This window comes from Ornithorhynchus anatinus, chromosome 10 (genome assembly GCF_004115215.2).
Source record: "Ornithorhynchus anatinus isolate Pmale09 chromosome 10, mOrnAna1.pri.v4, whole genome shotgun sequence".
Lineage (NCBI taxonomy): Eukaryota > Metazoa > Chordata > Mammalia > Monotremata > Ornithorhynchidae > Ornithorhynchus > Ornithorhynchus anatinus.
The window spans coordinates 19,472,812-19,494,800 of record NC_041737.1 but is presented as its reverse complement, the minus strand read 5'-3'; the positions used below and the strand labels follow the sequence as shown (position 1 = coordinate 19,494,800).

Sequence of the window (21,989 nt, the reverse complement as noted above, 5' to 3'; positions counted from 1 at the left end):
AGCCTGGGCTTTGGAGTCAGAGGTCATGAGTTCGATTTCCGGCTCTGCCACTTGTCAGATGTGTGACTGTGGGCAAGTCACTTCACTTCTCTGTGCCTCAGTGACCTCATCTGTAAAATGGAGATCAAAACTGTGAACCCCACGTGGGACGATCTGATAATCCCATATCTCCCCCAGCGCTTAGACCAGTGTTCTGCATACCGAGAAGCAGCTTGGCTCAGTGGAAAGAGCCAGGACTTGGGAGTCAGAGGTTTTGAGTTCGAATCCAGGCTCTGCCACTTGTCAGCTGTGTGACTGTGGGCAAGTCACTTCACTTCTCTGTGCCTCAGTTCCCTCATCTGTAAAATGGGGATTAACTGTGAGCCTCATGTGGGACAACCTGATTAGCCTGTATCTACCCCAATGCTTAGAACAGTGGTCTGCACATAGTAAGCGCTTAACCAATAAACATTATTATTATTATAGTAAGCCCTTAACAAATACCAACATTATTATTATTATAGTAAGCGCTTAACCAATACCAACATTATTATCATTATAGTAAGCGCTTCACCAATACCAACATTATTATTATCATAGTAGGCGCTTCACCAATACCAACATTATTATCATTATAGTAAGCGCTTCACCAATACCAACATTATTATCATAGTAGGCGCTTCACCAATACCAACATTATTATCATTACAGTAAGCGCTTCACCAATACCAACATTATTATCTTTAAAGTAAGCACTTCACCAATACCAACATTATTATCATTATAGTAAGCGCTTCACCAATACCAACATAATTATAGTAAGCGCTTCACCAATACCAACATTATTATAGTGAGCGCTTAACCAAAACCAACATTATTATTATTATTATAGTAAGCGCTTAACCAATACCAACATCATTATCCTTATAGTAATAATGTTGGTATTTGTTAAGCGCTTACTATGTGCAGAGCACTGTTCTAAGCGCTGGGGGAGACACAGGGGAATCAGGTTGTCCCACGTGGGGCTCACAGTCTTAATCCCCATTTTACAGATGAGGGAACTGAGGCACAGAGAAGTTAAGTGACTTGCCCACAGTCACACAGCTGACAGGTGGCAGAGCTGGGATTCGAACTCATGAGCCCTGACTCCAAAGCCCGTGCTCTTTCCACTGCGCCACGCTGTAAGGGCTTCACCACTACCAACATTATTATAGTAAGCACTTCACCAATACCAACATCATTATCCTTATAGTAAGGGCTTCACCACTACCAACATTATTATAGTAAGCGCTTCACCAATACCAACATTATCATTATAGTAAGCGCTTCACCAATACCAACATTATTATCATTATAGTAAGCGCTTCACCACTACCAACATTATTATAGTAAGTGCTTCACCACTACCAACATTATTATAGTAAGTGCTTAACCAATACCAACATCATTATTACTATAGTAAGCACTTCGCCAATACTAACATTATTATTATTATAGTAAGCGCTTCACCAATACCAACATTATTATTATTATAGTAAGCCCTTCACCAATACCAACATTATTATAGTAAGCGCTTCACCAACACCAACATTATTATCATTATAGTAAGTGCTTCACCACTACCAACATTATTATAGTAAGCGCTTCACCAATACCAACATTATTAACATTATAGTAAGCGCTTCACCACTACCAACATTATTATAGTAAGCGCTTCACCAATACCAACATCATTATTATTATAGTAAGCACTTCACCAATACTACCATTATTATTATTATAGTAAGCGCTTCACCAATACCAACATTATTATCATTATAGTAAGCCCTTCACCAATACCAACATTATTATCATTACAATAAGCGCTTCACCAATACCAACATTATTACTATTGAACGACTTGGGTGGCGGGCGGCGCTAGGACCCGGGGGGAGGCGGAGCCCGGGCCCCGCCCTCCGGCCCCGCCCCCGCCCCCGCGGGCGGCGGAGGGTTGTGCGCATGCTCCGTAGGTGGGGCTGCTTGTGGAGGAGGAGGAGGAGGAGGAGGAGGAGGAGCCGCACTTGTTCGAAGAGGCGGAGCGGAGCCTGCCCCGGCCGGGCTCGGTGCGCTCCCGCTCCGTGCCCGCAAACCTGCCCCTTGGCGGGCTGGGACGATGGCGGGGCGTCGGGGCGGGCGCTGCGGGCGCTGCGGGGGCTGCGGGCGGCGGCCGCGCCCGGGGAGCGCCGTGCCTGCCGGGGCCGCCCCACCCGCCCGGCAGGACCGGCCCTAGGCGGGACGGACGGACGGACGGACGGACGGATGGAGCTGCGCGGGCCCGGCAGGAGGAGGAGGAGCGCTCCGGCCGCACCATGGACGAGCGCTTCAACAAGTGGCTGCTGACGCCGCTGCTCACGCTCCTCTTCGTGCTCATCCTCTACCAGTACGTCTCTCCCACCTGCCCCGCCGCCTGCCCCAACTTGGGGGACCAGGGGGGCGCGGGGGAGCCGCCCCAGGACCGGCCCGCCACGGCCCGGGGGCGGCCGGGCCAAGCGGAGGCCCCGAAGGAGCAGGGGGTCGACGACGACGACGACGACGACGACGACGACGAGGACGACGACGGAGGAGCCCCCGGCCGCGCCCCGCCGGGCCCCCGCTTCAACTTCAGCGGCCGGGACCTGGCCCGGGCCGGGGCCGCCTTCGACATGAAGGGCCGGGACGTCATCGTCTTCCTGCACATCCAGAAGACCGGCGGCACCACGTTCGGGCGGCACCTGGTGAAGAACATCCGTCTGGAGCAGCCCTGCGCCTGCAGGCCCGGCCAGAAGAAGTGCACCTGCCACCGGCCCGGCCGAAAGGACACCTGGCTCTTCTCCCGCTTCTCCACCGGCTGGAGCTGCGGGCTGCACGCCGACTGGACCGAGCTCACCAACTGCGTGCCGGCCCTCATGGAGAAGAAGGACTGCTCCCGCAACCACAGCCGCGCCAGGTAATCGTCGGGAGGTTGGCATCTGCTAAGCGCTTACCAGGTGCCAGCACTCTTCTAAGCGCCGGGGGAGATACGGGGTCATCAGGCTGGCCCACGCGAGGCGCACAGTCTTCGTCCCCATTTGACAGAGGAGGGCACTGAGGCACAGACAAGGGAAGGGACTGGCCCACAGTCGCAGAGCCGGGATTCGAACCCCTGACCGCTGGCTCCCAAGCCCGGGCTCTTTCCACTATTTGTTAAGCACAAATGCAGAGTGCAGAGCACTGTTCAAAGCGCTGGGGGGGGGGATACGGGGTTATCAGGTTTGTCCCACGTGAGGCTCACAGTCTTTATCCCCACTTGACAGATGAGGTCACTGAGGCCCAGTGAAGTGAAGTGACTGGCCCACAGTCGCACAGCTGACAAGTGGCCGAACTGGGAGTCGAACCCATGACCTCTGGCTCCCAAGCCCGGGCTCTATCCACTGAGCCACAGATCGACACCCCCCGCATCCCGGGGAAAGAGCCCGGGCTTGGGAGTCAGAGGTCATGGGTTTCATCCCGGCTCCGCCGCTTGTCAGCTGGGTGACTTTGGGCAAGTCACGTCACTTCTCTGGGCCTCAGTTGCCTCATCTGGAAAATGGGGATGCAGACTGTGAGCCCCAAGTGGGCCCACCTAATTACCTTCTATAAACCCAACGCTTAGAAGAGCGCTTTGCCCATAGTAAGCGCTCAACAGATACCATCATTATTATTTTTAAGCCCATCCCTTCCACTCCTTTACCGCGAGCCCGACGTTGGGCAGGGATGGTCTCTCTGCGTTGCCGAATTGTCCGTTCCAAGCACTTATCCAGTGCTCTGCACATAGTAAGCGCTCAATAAATGCGATTGAGTGAGTGAATAGTAGCAATACTAATAATGGCATTAAGCGTTTACTATGTGCCAAACACTGTTCTAAGCGCTGGGGGAGATACAAGATTCTAGACGTGAGCTCCTTGTCGGGTAGGGATTGTCTTAATCTGTTACCTAATTGTATTTACTAAGCGCTCCGTACAGTGTCCTGCACAAAGTAAGCGCTCAATACGTACGATGGAGTGAATGAATCGTATTGAGCGCTCACTCTGTGCAGAGCACTCTACGGAGCGCTTGAAAAGTACGATTCAGCAACAGAGACGAACCCCGGCCACACCGAGTTTACAGTCTAGAGACTAATCTCTAGGTAATTAGAGAAGGTAATTAAGACAGATTAGGTGATCTGAAGGTAAGCAGGGGGTCCCACGTGGAATTGACGGTCTTAATCCCCTGTTTAGCAGATGAGGTAACGGAGGCACAGAGAAGTGAAGTGGCTTGCCCGAGGGTTAACAGCAGACAGGTGGTGGAGGCAGGATTAGAACCCGCGTCCTCTGACTCCCGAACCCGGGCTCTTTCCACTAAGACACGCTGCTTCTCCTTGTTTTACCGTGTGTGTGTGTTTGGGGGTGGGAGGGTGGGTTATCCATCGGGGGGCTGCGGGTCCAGCAGCTTCTTCCTCCCCCATCCCGAAGATGATGGGGGGAGCTAATCCTCGGCGACAAGGTCCGTCAGGCCGTTAGGAACGACCGTGGGTTGCGGTCCGGGAACTTGGACATTTTCTCTGTAGAATTGAGGGGTTGGGGATTTAGTCTCGAAAGGAACGAGAAGACGTTTTTTCTTTAAAGCTGGTACGATTTTTTTTTTAACCTAGACCCCATCCCACTTCTTCAAGTGAAGTGGAAATAGCCGAAAATCACTTCTTACCGCGGTAGAATGGACCCACTCTAGTCGCGGATCAGTTCGCGGGATTTGAAACTTCGATTCCAGAAAAATCAGGCGGTTTTCCCATTGAAGCCGAGAGCAGAAGAGGTAGCTTTCTTTCATTGGATGCTCCCGGAAAAACCTTTCGGAGCTGGAAGCCACCCAGATTTAGGGATTCACGGCCACCGCTGGAGCATCTCGTTGCGTTGGGAGAACTTGGCTTTCTGGCAGTTTTTCGAGGGCCATCGTCTTGTGACTTTATTTATAGAAAGGCTTTTATTGGAATAAGATACCAGTTCCTAGTGGAAAAAGGTTGCAGGATTTATGGAGCCTTCCATTCTTTAGGGCTGGCGGTATTTCTTTGGCGAAGATTTGAATTAGGCTGTGCATTAGATTTGCACTTGCAGTTCTGTGATTTCAAACTTGATCCCTCCAATTACTGTCATGCAAAATAATAACTATTTAGAGTTTTCCCTTGGACAAAGAGGTAACTATTGCATTAGGTGCAGCACTGACTTCAGTTTCAAGCTCAGCTTCTCACATGCTGAGTTGCTGACTTGCTGCTGTATAACACGAAAATATATATACTTGTATTTATTTCTGGGAGAAGTAGACCTATGACACTGTTCTTTTGACCTTGTTTCTTTAGTTTAAGCTTCTGTGTGAACTCCAATTTTATTGCCTCTCTCTCTTTTTTTTTAACCCTAGGTTTTAGGGGGGAAAAGATTCTCAGTGGCTCCAGCAGTTGAGTTTCGGCATGCTCAGAAGTCAGGGCAGGATTTCCCCCTTCTCCCCTCCCCCAACATAAATGAAATTGGCAGAACCTCCGAGTAACACCCTCTGTGATTCTGGGAAGCGCAAAATTCATTTAACCCATTACTGTGCTTCCAGATAAACTTGAAATTTGTTCCAGACAAATGGGTCTCTCTCCTGTCTCTTAAGCTCCCTTCCTTTGGAGCACCTGAACACGGAGCACTCAGTTGATATTTATTGAGCCCTTATTGTGTGCAGCCCACTGTACTAGTTGTTTGGGAAAGTACAAGAAAATAGAGTTGGAAGACAAGACCCCTACCCATAAGGAGCAGACAACCTATAGGAAAGACAGACATTTAAATAAATCACAGGTAGGAGAAATAATAAAATAGAAGGATATGTTATCGAACCAGAAACTTCTGGATTAGCCAGTCTATTGAGTGCTTGCTGTGGGGAGTACAGTGCAATGAAGTGGGTAGACACGATCCCTCCAGAAGCTTACAATCCAGTATTCACTACAATTGATGATAATGAATGAATGGGTTCCCTTTTTTGTGCTCCCTCCTAATTTTGAGCAGTTCCATTTCAGAGAATTATTCCTGTAATTTATCTCTCTCTCTCTCATTAGAAAGTAAAGTCGTTGAGAACAGAGAACAAATGTTTTGCTTCTGTTCAGCACTTAGTATTGCAGGGAATATCTACTGTTATTTTGTACTCTCACAAGCGCTTAGTACAGTGGTCTGTACACAGTAAGCGCTCAGTAAATATGATTGATTAGTATAGTGCTCTGTACTTGGTAGGTGCTCAGAAACCACCCTCGATTGGTTCACTGATCACATCCAAACTGCTCTCAGGCCAGAAGCCCCAGTTCGAAGAGGTTCATTGTTCAGGACCTTGGCCACCGACTTGATATAACTCTTGTTTCACAGTTGTTATTGTTTTGAAAAATTACCCAAGTGACAATATTATGGCAAGAAGGCAAATCTATGATGGATTTCTAGCACTCTTAAGAAAACAAAACAAATCCTTATGGGTCCAAGATTTTGTGTTCTAAAGGTTGGATCTGACTGAAAAACTGATTGGGATAGCTGACCAGTTTACTCTGGCGTCTGCAGAAAGGATGCCTATTTCTGCTGCTGTAGACCAAGTTGCTTAGAACAAGGAGTAAAGGTGCTGCTAGTGAGCTGCTAGTGAGTTTAGTGAGGGTTGGGATTTTGAAGCTGTTTTTGTGTTCTACACTCTTGCCTTTCCTCTGGTATGTGGAACAGTATTAGAGCCTGCCATTCCTAATTTTTTCCACTGGAAGAAAATTTTGATTTTAGTTCCTTCACCTTTATCATTGTGTTCATAAGCTTTTCTGTATTTGTTTCCTCAAATGTAAAATGGGGTTTCAATATCTGTTCTTCCTCCTGCTTAGACTGTGAGCCCCATCTGGGACAGGGACTATGTCCAACCTGATTAAATTGCAACTACTCACTGCTTAGAACAGTGCTTAATACATAGCAACTCTGAGGCTAGAACTCTGTGTACAGAACTCTGCTGGGTTAATGGAGCCCCACTGAATGAGAGTCTGTTTCAAGGCACTGATCCTGGAAACTGTACTTCCATGTCTATAAATAAGATTTCTTTGGTGAATTTTCACTATCAGTGGCATCTTTTTTGAATTTGAAAGAAAATGATATAGAGAGCTCTACATCTCCTGAAGAAGGGACAAAGTGCTTTGCTCTGGGCTAATGTGGCTAGGGAGTTCTTGACCCCAAAACTAGGAGGAACATTTCCAGCATTAATAGGGAAGCAGTGTGGTCTAGTGGAAAGAGCACTGACCTAGTGACCAGAGGACCTGGGTTCTAACCCCAGCACTGCGACTTTGCCTGCTGTGTGACCTTGGGCAAGTCACTTCACTTCTCTGAACCTCAGTTTCCTCATCTGTAAAATGGGGAGTAAATAACTGTTCTTCCTCCCACACAGACTCTGATTCCCAAGTGGGACAAGGACTGTGTCTGACCTGATTATCTTGTATCGACCCTATCACTTAGTACAATGTGGCACATAGTAAGTACTTAAATACCACAGTTATTATTAATAAAACCACAGTGGAAATGTGCTCCCTTGTTAGATGGGAAGACTAGATGGGTTAATTTCATTAAGTTGGTTCTCAACAAGAATGTTGAAAAACGTTGACTTTAACAAGCCCCGTAATAGAAGAAGAATGTGGTTCATCTCACTTTTGTGTGGTCTCTATTCCTTTTTTTCAGACAAGAGGTGAAAAACATACAAGCTTTTTGCAGAGCTCTGCTTCAGTAGATATACATGGCAGTAGTAACAATTGTGGTGTTTAAGTGCTTTATGAGCCAAGCAGTACTAAACACTGGAAGGATGGGAGGAAATATAAGATAATCAGTTCAACCCCAGTACCTGTCCCACATGGATCTAAGGGGGAAGGGCACAGAGATTACATCCCTGTTCATAGATGAGGAATTTTAGGCTTAGAGGACTTAAACGACTTGCCCCAAGTCACACAGCCACTTCTTCCTTCAAAACTGTACTCTGTTCTGATCCAAGATGCTAAACTGTGAAGTTTGATCAAAGTATCTTGTTTCATGAAATGCTATGAGTTATGAAAATATTTGCATACTATACTCAGTTTTGTGCTCTTAATTGGGTGTCTCAAATTTTAGCTTCTGGGTTAAAGTCAATAACTTTAAAGTAACAATAATGAGAAAGATGAGAGGTGGGAGATATGAGGGGAAGAAAGGAGGAGGCGAGGACCTTCCAATTCCTGCTTTGTTTGTGTTTTCTTTATTTCATGAGACTTTAGGCTAGATTAGTTCAGGGAGCATGTCTTCCAGCTTGGTTGCATTGTACTCTTCCAAGGACTTAGTACAGTACTCTGCACAGAATAAGCCCTCAACAATCTGATTAACTTATATCTACCCTAGCGCTTAGAACAGGGCTTGGTGCATAGTAAGCTGTTAAATTCCATAATTATTAAATAGCATTGATCGATTGACTCTGCCTGGGAAATAAGTCCTTGGGTTAATCCACGAGTTAATCTTTGTTTATGGTATCATTATCAAAGATATTTGTGGAATTTAGTGCCCGCTTTATGCAAAATTGTATTAGAAATTGAAGAGAAATATAAGTAAAATCCCTGTCTCAAGAAGCTTTCAGTCTAATGGAGCTTAATCAGCAAATATTAACATAAAAATAGCTTGAAAGAAAGTTAGCTGGAAATGCAGAGGAGGTTGACAGGGTGGTTGGGACTGTCAGAGAAGCTTTTAGAAGGAAAAGAATGATATGTTTGGCTCTACTAATTGCTTGCTGGGTGACCTTGGGTAAGTCACTTAACTTCTCTCTATTTCAGTTTCCTCAAATGTAAAATGGGGATTCAATACCTATTCTTCCTCCTGCTTAGGCCGTGAGCCCCATGTGGGACAGAGACTACGTCCAACCTGATTAACTTGTATCTGCTCAGTGCTTAGAACAGTGCTTAATAAATAGTAATAAATAGCTTAACAAATACTATATTAAAAATAAGTGGTGACATGGGTTGGACACTTAGTAGGTTCCCTTCCTATCCACTAGTCTGAGTTTATGTACCACACCTGTTGCTGAGTAGGTGAAGGAGATTCATCCAGCTCCTCAGTTGACAGATGTGTGTACATCTGAAAAAAACAGTGATTTAGCTGCTCTCTCAAGCACTCATGGTCTCTTGCTGAAGTTGTGTTCCTAATCGTGATTGCATATCTGCTTTTTTGTGTTATCTGAACAAGCAGTGGTCAAAATTAGTTTATATAACATACTCTTGCACTTGATAACTCAATTTGAAACTACAGAATACAAGTTGAGATTTTCTATCTGATCATTTGATCTTTGTAGATACCCAAATTGGATTATTCAAGTCCAGTAATCATCTTGGAACCCACTTACCAATATGTGTTGAAATCTGCAGGTGAAATCCATCAACTATCATGAAAAGCAAGGTGTCATGTCAAGGAAGAGAGGACAGAAAGTGAAAACACAAAACACAGGGTGGAAAGGAGAGTGACGAAGAAACGCAGTAACAAAGGGAGGAATGCACTCAAGGAGTTAGAGGGAAGCAGGGAGAGACTGTCAAAAAGCAAAGACAACAAAAGAAAGTAAAGAGAAAAAGGAAGTGCCAAGAACATTGTGGCTTGTTAATACAATGCACTAGATGCAGTTAACAACCTAATACGCTGGAGTGCGTGATTTATAACTCCAGAGAAGGCATTAATGAGCATTTGAGCGTCAGGATTTTTTTTTTTTAATCATGAGACATTTCTTCTCTTTATTTCAGTTTAGCTTGAAACTTTGGAGAATTCATGTCTCGTTGTTGATTCGTCCTCTCTGTTTTAATAGAATGTTTGGAGTGCTGAAAACAAGACTGTCAGATATTAGCTCTTTAGTGGTCACATTTGTAAACACCACTAATGGGTTCTCTCTGACTCTAGTAAGTGGTTTTGACCTCTAGCATTTCCTTTTTTATTTGACTATGTACTATGGATGAGGTGTAATCTTTTACTTGTAGTGTAATTAGTGCAGCTAATACCCACTCTCAAGTTGCCCTGGACAAATTACAATTAACCCCGGGAGGGTAATAAAGATATGCTAATTATGAGATTTTACTACCACACATATCTTCTGGGCAGAGGTAAGATATTTGATATGTGGGTAAACATTTTGTGACATTTTCCCTTTTGTGCCAACACATTATTGCTGTGGGTAGTTTTTTAATAAAAAATTTAAAAGACAATCCTACATAAACTGTTTACATAGTCGAGGGAAAGCCTTTCCTATTCAGCTGCTTCTATTTTGGTGTTATGAAATAAGGATTTAGTAAGTCAGAGCTTTAAATGAGATGCTTTCTGCTGTGTAGGCTTTCTTCTAAATAACACAAACCTTCTTCAGATAACCTTTATCTTCTCTTCAGGCCACTGAAGGTGGTCAGATGGTGAGCAGAGAGTCTCTGTATCTCCTTGGAAGCTTATACTTCATTTGATTTAGGGCCATTTGGAATCATTCTTTTCTCCACATCTTTGGCCCTCAGTTTTATGTTCTTGACCTATATCCACTTGCTTACGCACTTTTCTGATATTTGATTCTGCATAATTTTATGTTGTCTAAGTGCATTGACAATTGAGTGGAATAGAGCACGGGCCTGGGAGTCAGAAGGTCATGGATTCTAATCCTGGCTTTGCCACTGTTCTTCTGTGTGACCTTGGGCAAGCCACTTCACTTCTCTGGACCTAAGTTTCCTTATCTGTAAAATGAGGATTGAGACTGTGAGCCCCGTGTGGGACAGGGACCGTGTCCAACCTGATGTGCTTGTATCCACCCCAGCACTTAATACAGTGCCTGGCACACAGTAAGTACTTAACAAATATCACAGTTATTATTATTATTATGATCAGAAATTTTATACAGCAGAGACATGAATCCTGAATTATTCTAAAATACGAAGAACTGTGATGGCAGAGCAATAATTTTTGCATATCAATAGGTCAGTTTTATCATTTGTGCACTTATGTTAGATATACAATACTTTTAGGCTAATATGCTCAGGCATCATAAAGAAACTTGTAAACATTAAGTAAATATAAATCTATATTCATGTCGTTTTGCAAGCTTATATTACAACTCTAAACCACGATCTATTCATTTGATTACAGAGATGAACCTGAAGAATTGCTGCCGATAAATCTCCGCACTTCAGAAAATTTATTCGCCAAGTTCATTACAAACGTTATAGCGAGTGATTAATGTAATGAAGATGCCAATATAGTATATAAATGAATTGGACTTTACTATCTCCATAATTTTCCCTTTAGCATCTATTGATTGAAAGCAATTCATTTGTTAATTGAGTTCTATTAAGATATTCATTGGGTTGGAGTCTTAATTCTGCTAGCATTTTCACAAACAAATCTTGAATTACTAAGGGTATAAGAAAAAAAAGTTAACTTACTGGTGAGAATAATGCCATTGGAAAACTAAACTAATTGAAGTAATTTTGAAATGTTTTTCTCTTTAAAATTATATTGATATGCATTTCCACACCAACAGATGTTTACACTGTGCTTTTTAGAATGTTTTCTAGTTCATATTAGCAGTGTGTGGTAGCTTTACTCTAGCAGAAGGTGGAGATATGGGCTAGAGAAATATTGGAAATAGCAAATGCCTTATTACTTTTAATCTTTCTAATAGTGGGTGCCTGAGCCGGCTGAAATTTAATCAGTATAAAACACTGAAAGCACATTCTATTCTTTAGTCCTTAATTTTCTAGTCTCAGTAAGGAGTTTACTTTGTTTGCTGTCTACAATACTGTCTCCAATGGAAGTGTGAAGGGTGCGGCCATTTTACATCTTGGATTTTTGGCAAATTTTCTGGTCCGAGGCCTGCTCAGCAAATGTCTAATAGCAGATCTCATGATGTAAAGCATTTCTGAAGGGTCAGGGCCTAGAGAGTGGGTTTCTTGAGTCTGCACAATGAAACTGTTCTGAATGGTCCTTTAAAGCATCCTTGAAGCATGGCCTAGTGGAAGGAGCATGGACCTGGGATTCAGAAGACTTGATTTCTAATTCCAGCTCTGCCAATTGCTTGCTGGGTGACCTTGGGCAAGTTGCTTAACTTCTCTGTGCCTCAGTTTCTGTAAAATGGGGATTCAGTACCTGTTCTCGCTCCTAATTAGAATGTGAACCATCAAGTGGGGTAGGGACTGTGTCCACGCTAATCAACTTGTACCTAGCTCAGTGCTTAGAACTGTGCTTGACACATAGTGAGCCCTTTAACAAATTCCATAATAATAAAAATTGCTTAATTCCGTATTCAAACCATTGTTCTTAAGGGCATATTCAAGCCAGTGAGGTTAAGGGCATATTCAAGCCAATGTGGTTTAAGGGCATATTCAAGCGAATCTGGTTTAAGGTCATCTTTAAGCCAATGTGGCTTGAGGCCATATTTAATTTCTCAGTTTATCCTTTTCACTGTGAGTTTTTCAGTTCCTTGGGGTGATGCCATGGGTCACAAAGAGAGGAAGTCAGTTGCAAAGTATCTGTTGTACTCTCACTGGGATAGTTAGGAAGAAAGTGTGGAAAGCTCTTTGTGGAGCCATTCTTCACACTCTCCAAGCTCTTGAGAACTAGTCAGGCTGTATTATCCCCAAAAGACTTGAATTGGAGTCATCCAGATAGCCATCCTTCCCACTGCCCATGTCCCATTGCCACCAGAGTGGGTAGAAAAGAAGGAAGATAAATGTGCTTGGAATTTTTTTTTAATTTGGCATAGTTCCCAGTTATCCAAGAGTATTTAAATGTGTATTTACCTAACCCAGGGAGAGCTGCTGCCGTCTCTGCCCAAACAGAAAAGTAGAATAAGACATCAGCCCTGTTGCTTCAGGGAACTTTTTAAAATTTGGAAGGGGTTCAGGCCAGAATTTAGTTAGATATGATGGAAACTCACCAGAGGAGGGGTAGGCCCCCTTCTCTTTAGCCTGTGCAGACCTCGACTCGCTCCTGACATAATAATAATAATGTTGGTTTTGTTAAGTGCTTACTATGTGCAGAGCACTGTTCTAAGCGCTGGGATAGACTGAGGGGAATCAGGTTGTCCCACATAGGGCTCACAGTCGTAATCCCCATTTTACAGATGAGGTACCTGAGGCACAGAGAAGTTAGGTGACTTGCCCACAGTCACAAAGCTGACAAGTGGCAGAGACGAGATTCGAACCCATGACCTCTGACTCCAAAGCCCGTGCTCTTTCCACTGAGCCACGCTGCTTCTGCTTCTGACATAAGAACCCCACCACATGGAACTCCACTGAGTAAGAGAAAGGCCATGTGGAACCCCTTCCCAAAATGAGGTCAATGATCGGAAGGGCTTTTAGAAGAATATAAGCATTTTACATGAACAAGGTGGAATTACTATCATCACCCCCAGAAATGGCAGCTCAATGTAGCCACGTTCTCCTAAATTCATGAACACTAGTTGTCTTTCTCATTAATAAAACAGAAACCCAAGCTAGGAATTCTTCAAGAAAGTCAAAGATGACCTTGGGGATACAGAGCTGAACTCTAGCACCGAATTCCTCTATCTTGGCAAAATAATGTTTAAGGATGCAAAGATGGATGGACAAAGAGGAGATCAAGCTGCCAGTCGGGTAGCTCTGTTACAATCTGTTACACTGTATTCTTCCAAGTGCTTAGTATAGTGCTGTGCACATAGTAAGTGCTCAATTAATATGATTGATCATGTCTTATGGGGAACTGATGGTGCATGATACTAACATACCATCAAGCCTCAAGCAAACATCATAGTTTTGCAAATCATTTGTAATGCTGTTTAGTCAGGAGCAATTCCCAAAGTGTGGTACATTTCCAATCTCCAAATTTGTTAAGGGCAGATAAGAACACAATCTGTTTTTTTCACTGCAACAAATTTGTGAAAAAAAATCACCTGGGTGAGGCATAGATGTCTCAAAACCCATTTTTACTGTTTCCTGAAAGTATTCTTAGATGGCAATTGTAACTGGTTTAAGATATGTACATTGCTAAAATAAAAGTTGTTAGAAAGAGGAAAGATTTCTGCAAATGTTTGACTGTATTTCTTTGAGTCTAGGTATTAATATAACTTCTAGGAGTAATTACTTTAATAGCTATAGTGTGCAAAATAACTCCTACACTATCTTAGTACTTCTCCTCCTGGAATTCAACTGAGAGCATTAAGTGAGCTTTCTTACTAATGACCATAACAAATCACAAGAAATGATATGTAAAAGGAGATTAGAATGAAAAGAACAAAATCAAATTACTCAAATTCTGTCTCTCTGTTAAATGGATCAATGTAGCAAACTGAAATATGCATGTATTTACAAAGTGATGTGAGGGATTTTTGAAAATTCAACAACAGGAATTGCAATGGATTTCTGCCCTAATTATAGGACATCATTTTGGATAATAAAATGTCTCTGCAGGAATGAAGGTTGAGCTGAAGATTCAGTGCAAAAAATAAAAGATTTTTGGTTACTGCGGCCACATCACACTACCTCTAGATAGCAATTCCCACAGAATCTTAAATTGTCATGTAGTCTGCTTTCCTATTTTAGCAAATAGGTGGTTTAGACTTATATTTTATTGCCCATTCTTAGTGACTTAATCATTACCCTTTCTTGCTGAAGAGGCTATTTAGAATTAAATAATCATCTCAGAAGGGTCTCACTGACAATCCAAAGGATTCAAGGCAGCACAGGTAGTTCCTCCTGAGGGAACACTCTCTAACATGGCAAGTAGAAGCTCTTAAAAGAGGGATCAATTTGAGATTTAATGGGACAGATACATTCAGGATGGAACAAGTGGAACCATGGGCATTACCCCGATTTGAGGTTTTTGGAGAGTTCACTTTGTCAAGGGGCAGAAGCACAGTGAAAACAAATCCCGGTGACATGAAAAGTGAACAGAGAGGTAATAGAAAACTGAAGTTCTACAGTTAGTTGAGGATGGCTGGAGTACTCTATTGTTTCTCCTAAATCATGTCTATAATTAATTTTCACACTGTGTTCATCGAGTCTACCCCCGACCCTGATCATCACCCCTTTTATTAACACGACTATATTGTATCATACTGTATCATGTTGCTATATTCCCGATTTCGTTTATTACTGTTTATTGTTGTCAGTGCTGCCACCCACCTCTCTGGCCTCGCCATGTCCCCCCTCCCCCCCCCGCCCCTTCCTATCCTCCCCTTCCCCTCTCTTGCTCAGCTCTTTCCCACTCTCTCCTCTGTCTCCTCCCCCCCCCGCCCTAGAACCCCACTTTACCAGCGCTACCCCTCTTCCCCCTCCCTCTACTCTTCCCCCCACCAAACCCCCTCTTTACCCCCTCCCCCCTTCTCTCTTCCCCACCCATGCCCCATCCCAGTCCTCTTGTCCCACCGCCACTCCTCATCCCCCTCTCCCCGTCCAGGGCCCTGCCACCTCCTTCCCATCCAAACCCTCCCCTCCCCCGCCCTTCCCCCCCTCCTCCCCTTGCACCCACAGCTACTTTCAAGTGTGGCCTCTGGAACCTCCACTCTATTACAGGCAAGCTACCTTTCATCCATGACCTTTTCCTCTCCTGCTCTCTCCTCCTCCTCACCCTTTCGGAAACGTGGCTCTCTCCCGAAGACACGGTCTCCGCCGCCGCTCTCTCCGGCGGAGGCCTCTCCTTCTCCCACTCCCCCAGACTCACCGGTAAGGGAGGAGGCGTCGGCTTCCTCCTCTCGCCCTGTTGCCGCTTCCGCACTATCCCTCCTCCCCCCTCCCTCTCCTTCCCCTCCTTCGAAGGCCATATCATTCGCCTCTACCACCCACTCCAGTTACTTGTCGCCGTCATCTACCGCCCTCCCGGTCCCACCTCCGACTTCTTCAACCACCTGGACCCCTTTCTCACCTTAATTCTCTCCTTCTCTCTGCCCACTCTGATCCTCGGAGACTTCAACATCCATACGGATGTACCCGACGACTCCTCTGCCGCCCGCCTGCTATCCCTCCTCGACTCTGCCGACCTCCTCCTCCACCATACCGCGCCCACTCACCGACTCGGTCACACCCTCGATCTCGTCATCTCCTACCGCTGCACTATCTCCTCCCTCACCGACTCTGAAATCCCTCTCTCTGACCATAACCTTCTCACCTGCCTCATCTCTCACACTCCCTCCCCCTGCAAATCTTCGCTACTGCCCCACAGAGACCTCCACTCTCTCGATCCCATCCGTCTTTCCAATAGCATCTCTCCTCACCTTGCCGCCCTGTCCTCTCTTCCCACTCTTGACGATCAGGTCTCCGCTCTCAACTCCACCCTCTCTACTCATCTCGACTCTCTCGCCCCCCTTTCCCTCCGCCGCTATCGCTCCACTAACCCACAGCCCTGGATCACCTCCTCCGTCCGCCTCCTACGCTCCTATGCTCGAGCTGCTGAGCGCTGCTGGCGAAAGTCCAAGCACCAAGCTGACCTCACACACTTCAAATTTATCCTTTCCTGCCTTAACTCTGCCCTCTCCTCCGCCAGGCAAAGCTTCTTCTCCTCCCTCATCGACACCCATGCCCGTCACCCCCGCCGATTGTTCCGGACCTTTAACTCTCTCCTTAGGCCCCCTGTTCCTCCCCCTTCCCCCATCTCTCACCCCCAATGATCTGGCCACCTATTTCCTCACGAAAATCAACACGATCAGGTCTGAGCTCCCCAAAGTCACCCCTCCGCCTCTCCCCTCCCCCCCACCGACCCCCTCCCCTACTTTCCCATCCTTCCCTGCAGTATCCTCAGAGGAGATCTCCTCCCTCCTCGCAAGTGCCACCCCCTCCACCTGCGCCTCGGACCTCATTCCCTCTCACCTTCTTAAAACCATCGCCCCTGCCCTCCTCCCTTCCTTAACTTCTATTTTTAACCACTCAATCTCCAAGGGCTCCTTCCCCTCTGCCTTCAAACATGCCCACGTCTCCCCCATCCTAAAAAAACCCGCTCTTGACCCCACTTCCCCCTCCAGTTATCGTCCTATCTCCCTACTACCCTTCCTTTCCAAAATCCTAGAACGAGTGGTCTACAATCGATGCCTAGAATTCCTTAACTCCCATTCTCTCCTAGACCCCCTCCAATCTGGCTTCCGTCCCCTCCACTCTACCGAGACTGCTCTCTCTAAGGTCACCCATGACCTCCTTCTTGCCAAATCCAATGGCTCCTACTCCATTCTAATCCTCCTTGACCTCTCTGCTGCCTTTGACACTGTCGACCATCCCCTCCTCCTCCATACCTTATCTCACCTTGGCTTCACGGACTCTGTCCTCTCCTGGTTCTCCTCTTACCTCTCTGGCCAATCATTCTCGGTCTCCTTCGCTGGAGCCTCCTCCCCCTCCCATCCTTTAACTGTTGGAGTTCCTCAAGGGTCAGTTCTTGGCCCTCTTCTGTTCTCCATTTACACTCACTCCCTCGGTGAACTCATCCGATCTCACGGCTTTGACTACCATCTCTAGGCAGATGACACGCAGATCTACATCTCCGCCCCTGTCCTCTCCCCCTCCCTTCGGGCTCGCATCTCCTCCTGCCTCCGGGACGTCTCCACCTGGATGTCGGCCCGCCACCTAAAACACAACATGAGCAAGACTGAGCTCCTCATCTTCCCTCCCAAACCTGGTCCTCTCCCAGACTTCTCTATCACCGTGGATGGCACAACCATCCTTCCCGTCTCTCGGGCCCGCAATCTCGGTGTCATCCTTGACTCGTCCCTCTCGTTCACCCCACACATCCTATCCGTTACTGAGACCTGCCGGTTTCACCTCTACAATATCGCCAAGATCCGCCCTTTCCTCTCCACCCAAACGGCTACCTTACTATTACGGGCTCTCGTTATATCCCGGCTAGACTACTGTGTCAGCCTTCTCTCTGACCTCCCTTCCTCCTCTCTCGCCCCACTCCGGTCTATTCTTCACTCCGCTGCCTGGCTCATCTTCCTGCAGAAACGATCTGGGCATGTCACTCCCCTTCTTAAACAACTCCAGTGGTTGCCTATCGACCTCCGCTCCAAACAAAAACTCCTCACTCTAGGCTTCAAGGCTCTCCATCACCTTGCCCCTTCCTACCTCTCCTCCCTTCTCTCTTTCTACCGCCCACCCCGCATGCTCCGCTCCTCTGCCGCCCGCCTCCTCACCGTCCCTCGGTCTCTCCTATCCCGCCGTCAACCCCTGGGTCACGTCCTCCCGTGGTCCTGGAACGCCCTCCCTCCTCACCTCCGCCAAACTGATTCTCTTTCCCTCTTCAAAACCCTACTTAAAAATCACCTCCTCCAAGAGGCGTTCCCAGACTGAGCTCCTCTTCCCCCTCTACTCCCTCTGCCATCCCCCCTTTACCTCTCCGCAGCTAAAGCCTCATTTTCCCCTTTTCCCTCTGCTCCTCCACCTCTCCCTTCCCATCCCCACAGCACTGTACTCGTCCGCTCAACTGTATATATTTTCGTTACCCTATTTATTTTGTTAATGAATTGTACATCGCCTTGATTCTATTTAGTTGCCATTGTTTTTACGAGATGTTCTTCCCCTTGACGCTGTTTAGTGCCATTGTTCTTGTCTGTCCATCTCCCCCGATTAGACTGTAAGCCCGTCAAACGGCAGGGACTGTCTCTATCTGTTGCCGACTTGTTCATCCCAAGCGCTTAGTACAGTGCTCTGCACATAGTAAGCGCTCAATAAATACTATTGAATGAATGAATGAATGAATGCCCACGATACTGTGCTTCACCTGTGTCTCCCATTCAGGTGGTGTGGCAAGAGAGGATGGCAGAGTGATGCAGTGTGGAACGGGGAACCGTGAGAAGAAGCAGAGAGGAGCAGATTGGCTGCAAGCTACAGCAGGGGGTGTGGGTCCCAGCAGGGAAGGGTGGTGAGGGAGGAGGGGAAAGAGCAGACTGGGTGGTTTGGGACCTGAGTTGGAAGAGGCACTTGTATGGACATAGACATGGCAGGAAGGGGTGTGGGGACTCTGGAGCAATAGGTAGGCATGGGCCAGGTGTATGTGGAGAAAAAATGGAAGCTTGGGTGTGCAGTCAGACTTCTAAATGACATCATATCCCTGTACTGGTGAACCATAAGCAGTGTGACTTCATGGTACCACTTGTAATGTCAGAGGGTGGAGAAATAAATTTATTCCCTCCTTCAGAGCTCCTGAATGTCTGGAGTCATTGCTAGTACTAGTAGTAATAGTACTATTAGCACTAGTGTAATCTAATAATGGTAGCAGCAGTAATAATAATTATGGTACTTATTAAGTGCTTGCTAAATGTCAAGCACTGTACTAAACGCTAAGGTAGGTACAAGATAATTAGGTCCCACATGGGGCTCAGATTCTAAGTAGGAGGGAGAACGTACTGAATCCTCATTTTGCAGATGAGGGAACTGAGGCACAGAAAAGTAAAGTGAATCGCCCAAGGTCACAGAGCAGGCAAATGGTGGATCTGGGATTAGAGCAAACATGTTCTGACTCCTAGGCTTGTGCTCTTTTCCAGTAAGCTATGCTGCTTCTCACTGCTACTATTGAGATAGTGGTAGTAGTAATATTTAGTGAACACCTAGCTGTTGGAATGTAATATGCCAAGTACTGAGAAAATAATAATAATAAAAAGTGGCATGTTCCCTGCCTAATAGGAGCTTGCACTCAATGGGAGGAGACAAACATCAAAACATTTACAGCTAGAATAGACAAAATAAACAATTACGTGTGCAGTTGAATATATGAGTGTACAAAAGTGCTGATGTTGCAAAAACTGCCCCAAATTAACAAAGTCTATTTTTCATTAATGCATGCTGCAGTTAAGCAGACATCTCCAGACTGGAACTTTGTAAACTTTGTTAAAGTAAGCTCTACCAGAGAAGGAACTACATCTTTTATTTCTATTGTGTGTTTCTCAAGTGCCTAATAGAATGCTCTGCGCAAAATAAATGCCATTGATGGTGATGGATGATGAAAAGGATTGAAAACTGCTGCCTAAAGAAAATGACTTTTATGAATGCACATCAAGGTTAGAGTCTAGTAGAAAGTGAAATGGTTATAGTGACAAATGAGCCATAGTCAACTAATTTTTCCTTAAGGAAATAATGGACATAGGAAGACAGAACTAGTAGCGCAACCAAATTGGCTGAGCAAAAAGTGAAAAATACTTGGAATTTGGATCTTGGACAGGGTTGCACTGTCCCAAGTGCTTAATACAGTGCTTTGCACACAGTAAGTGCTCAATAAATATGATTAAATGAATGAAAGGGCATCCAAAAGGAAGATGGTAGGTTACATATAAGAAGTACATATCCTCTGTCCTGGAACCTTCTTCCTCAAATCCTGCAATTACTCTCCTTTACCTCCAAAGCCTTATTGAAGGCACATCTCCTCCAAAAGACCATCCCTGACTAAGCCCCCCTTTCCTCTTCTCCCATGCCCTTCTGTGTCACCCTGACTTGTTCCCTTTATTCTTCCCCCCCTTCCCAGCCCCACAGCATTTATGTACATATGAGTAATTTATTTATATTATCTCTGTCTTCCCTCCTTCCCCCACAGACTGTAAGGTCATTGTGGTAGGGAATGTGTCTGTTTATTGTTGTACTCTCCCAAGTGATTAGTACAGTGTTCTGCACATGAGTGCTCAATAAATATGATTGAATGAATGAATGAACATACATGCTTGCAAGGAAAAGACAAAGAGAAAGAAGTGTAACTTTTACGGCAATATGGTCTAATGGAAAGAGCACCGGACTGGAAGTCAGGAAAACCAGGTTCTAGTGGTTTTCCAGCTCTGCCACTGGCCCTCTGTGGCATCTTTAGCTAAAGTGTTTTACTTGCTCATTTTAGCCTCTTAGGTCTTCAGTTTCCTCTTCTGCAAAATGGGGATAAAATAGACTGTAAACCCCGTGTGGGGGAGGAATTGTGGTAATCTGATTATCTTGTGTCCACTGCAATGCTAAGCAAGCACATAGCGAATGCATAATGTATACCATAATTATTGAGAAGGAGGGCAGTAGAGAAATACTCGGTGAATGCTCAAGGCATGAGGTAATCTTCCTCCTGTACTCAGGTGTAAACTTCTCTCGATTGTAAACTCTACGTATCTGCCAACTCTGTTGTACCATACTCTCCCAAACACTTAAAACCGTGGTCTGCTCACATTAAGTACTCAATAAATACTACCAATTTGACTGATGGATTAATTGACTCTACCAATTGGGCTTCATGAGTTGAGAGATGTTGTTAAAATGATCACTGAACAGTGGGGAAATCAGACCTAATCAAAAGATTAAAGAGTTTGTGACAATTTAATCTGAGTATATAAAACTAAGAGATGGTTTAATAAGTCTTCAGGAGTATGAAGCATATTATACTGGGAATGAGATCTGGCTCTTCCCCATGTTTGAACCAGACAGAACAAGAGGAAATGTATTTAAACTGTAGCCAGGGAATTTAGATAAGATTATCATTTAAATTCAGTTATATCAGGTACATTGAAGGATTTCTGAAATAAAGGTGATTAAACACAGGAAAAGGCAGGCTGTGGAATTCCTACCTCTGACATTATTTTAAAAAAACCAAACAAAAACAGGACTCCTCAATATCGGGTAACATAGCATGGACCCATCAGTTCCCAGAGCCAACCCTTGCTGCTCACAAGTAGCATGTTTAAGGGTAGGAGTAAAGCACGGGTTTCTGAAGTTAAAACAGACCTTGAATCTGTACTTCACTGTACCTCGGTCCCATCTCTCTTGCCGGTGACCTCTCGCCCATGACCTGTCAATCGTATTTATTGAGCGCTTACAGTGTGCAGAGCCCTGTACTAAGCACCTGGGAGAGTACTATATAACAGTAAACAGGCTGTCCACAGTGCCCACAGTGAGCTTATAGTCTGGAGGGATGAGCTTGCAGTCTATATCCTACCATTGGATTGGAACAGCCTCCTTCTTTATCTGACAGAAAATTACTTTCCCTACTATCAGCACCTTATTGAAGGCACATCTCCTTCTT

General features: G+C 45.4%; 1 protein-coding gene across 1 annotated transcript in view; it reads left to right on the top strand.

Annotated features, from left to right (window-relative positions):
* The first annotated feature begins 2,189 nt into the window (after positions 1-2,189).
* The window catches only part of HS6ST3 (heparan sulfate 6-O-sulfotransferase 3), a 274,023-nt gene continuing 254,223 nt past the window's right edge, over positions 2,190-21,989 (top strand). Inside the window, exon 1 of the mRNA XM_007667975.3 lies at positions 2,190-2,944. Within this exon, the coding sequence (XP_007666165.2) occupies positions 2,328-2,944 (617 nt within the window). The 5' untranslated portion in view covers positions 2,190-2,327. The remainder of the gene's footprint in view (positions 2,945-21,989) is intronic.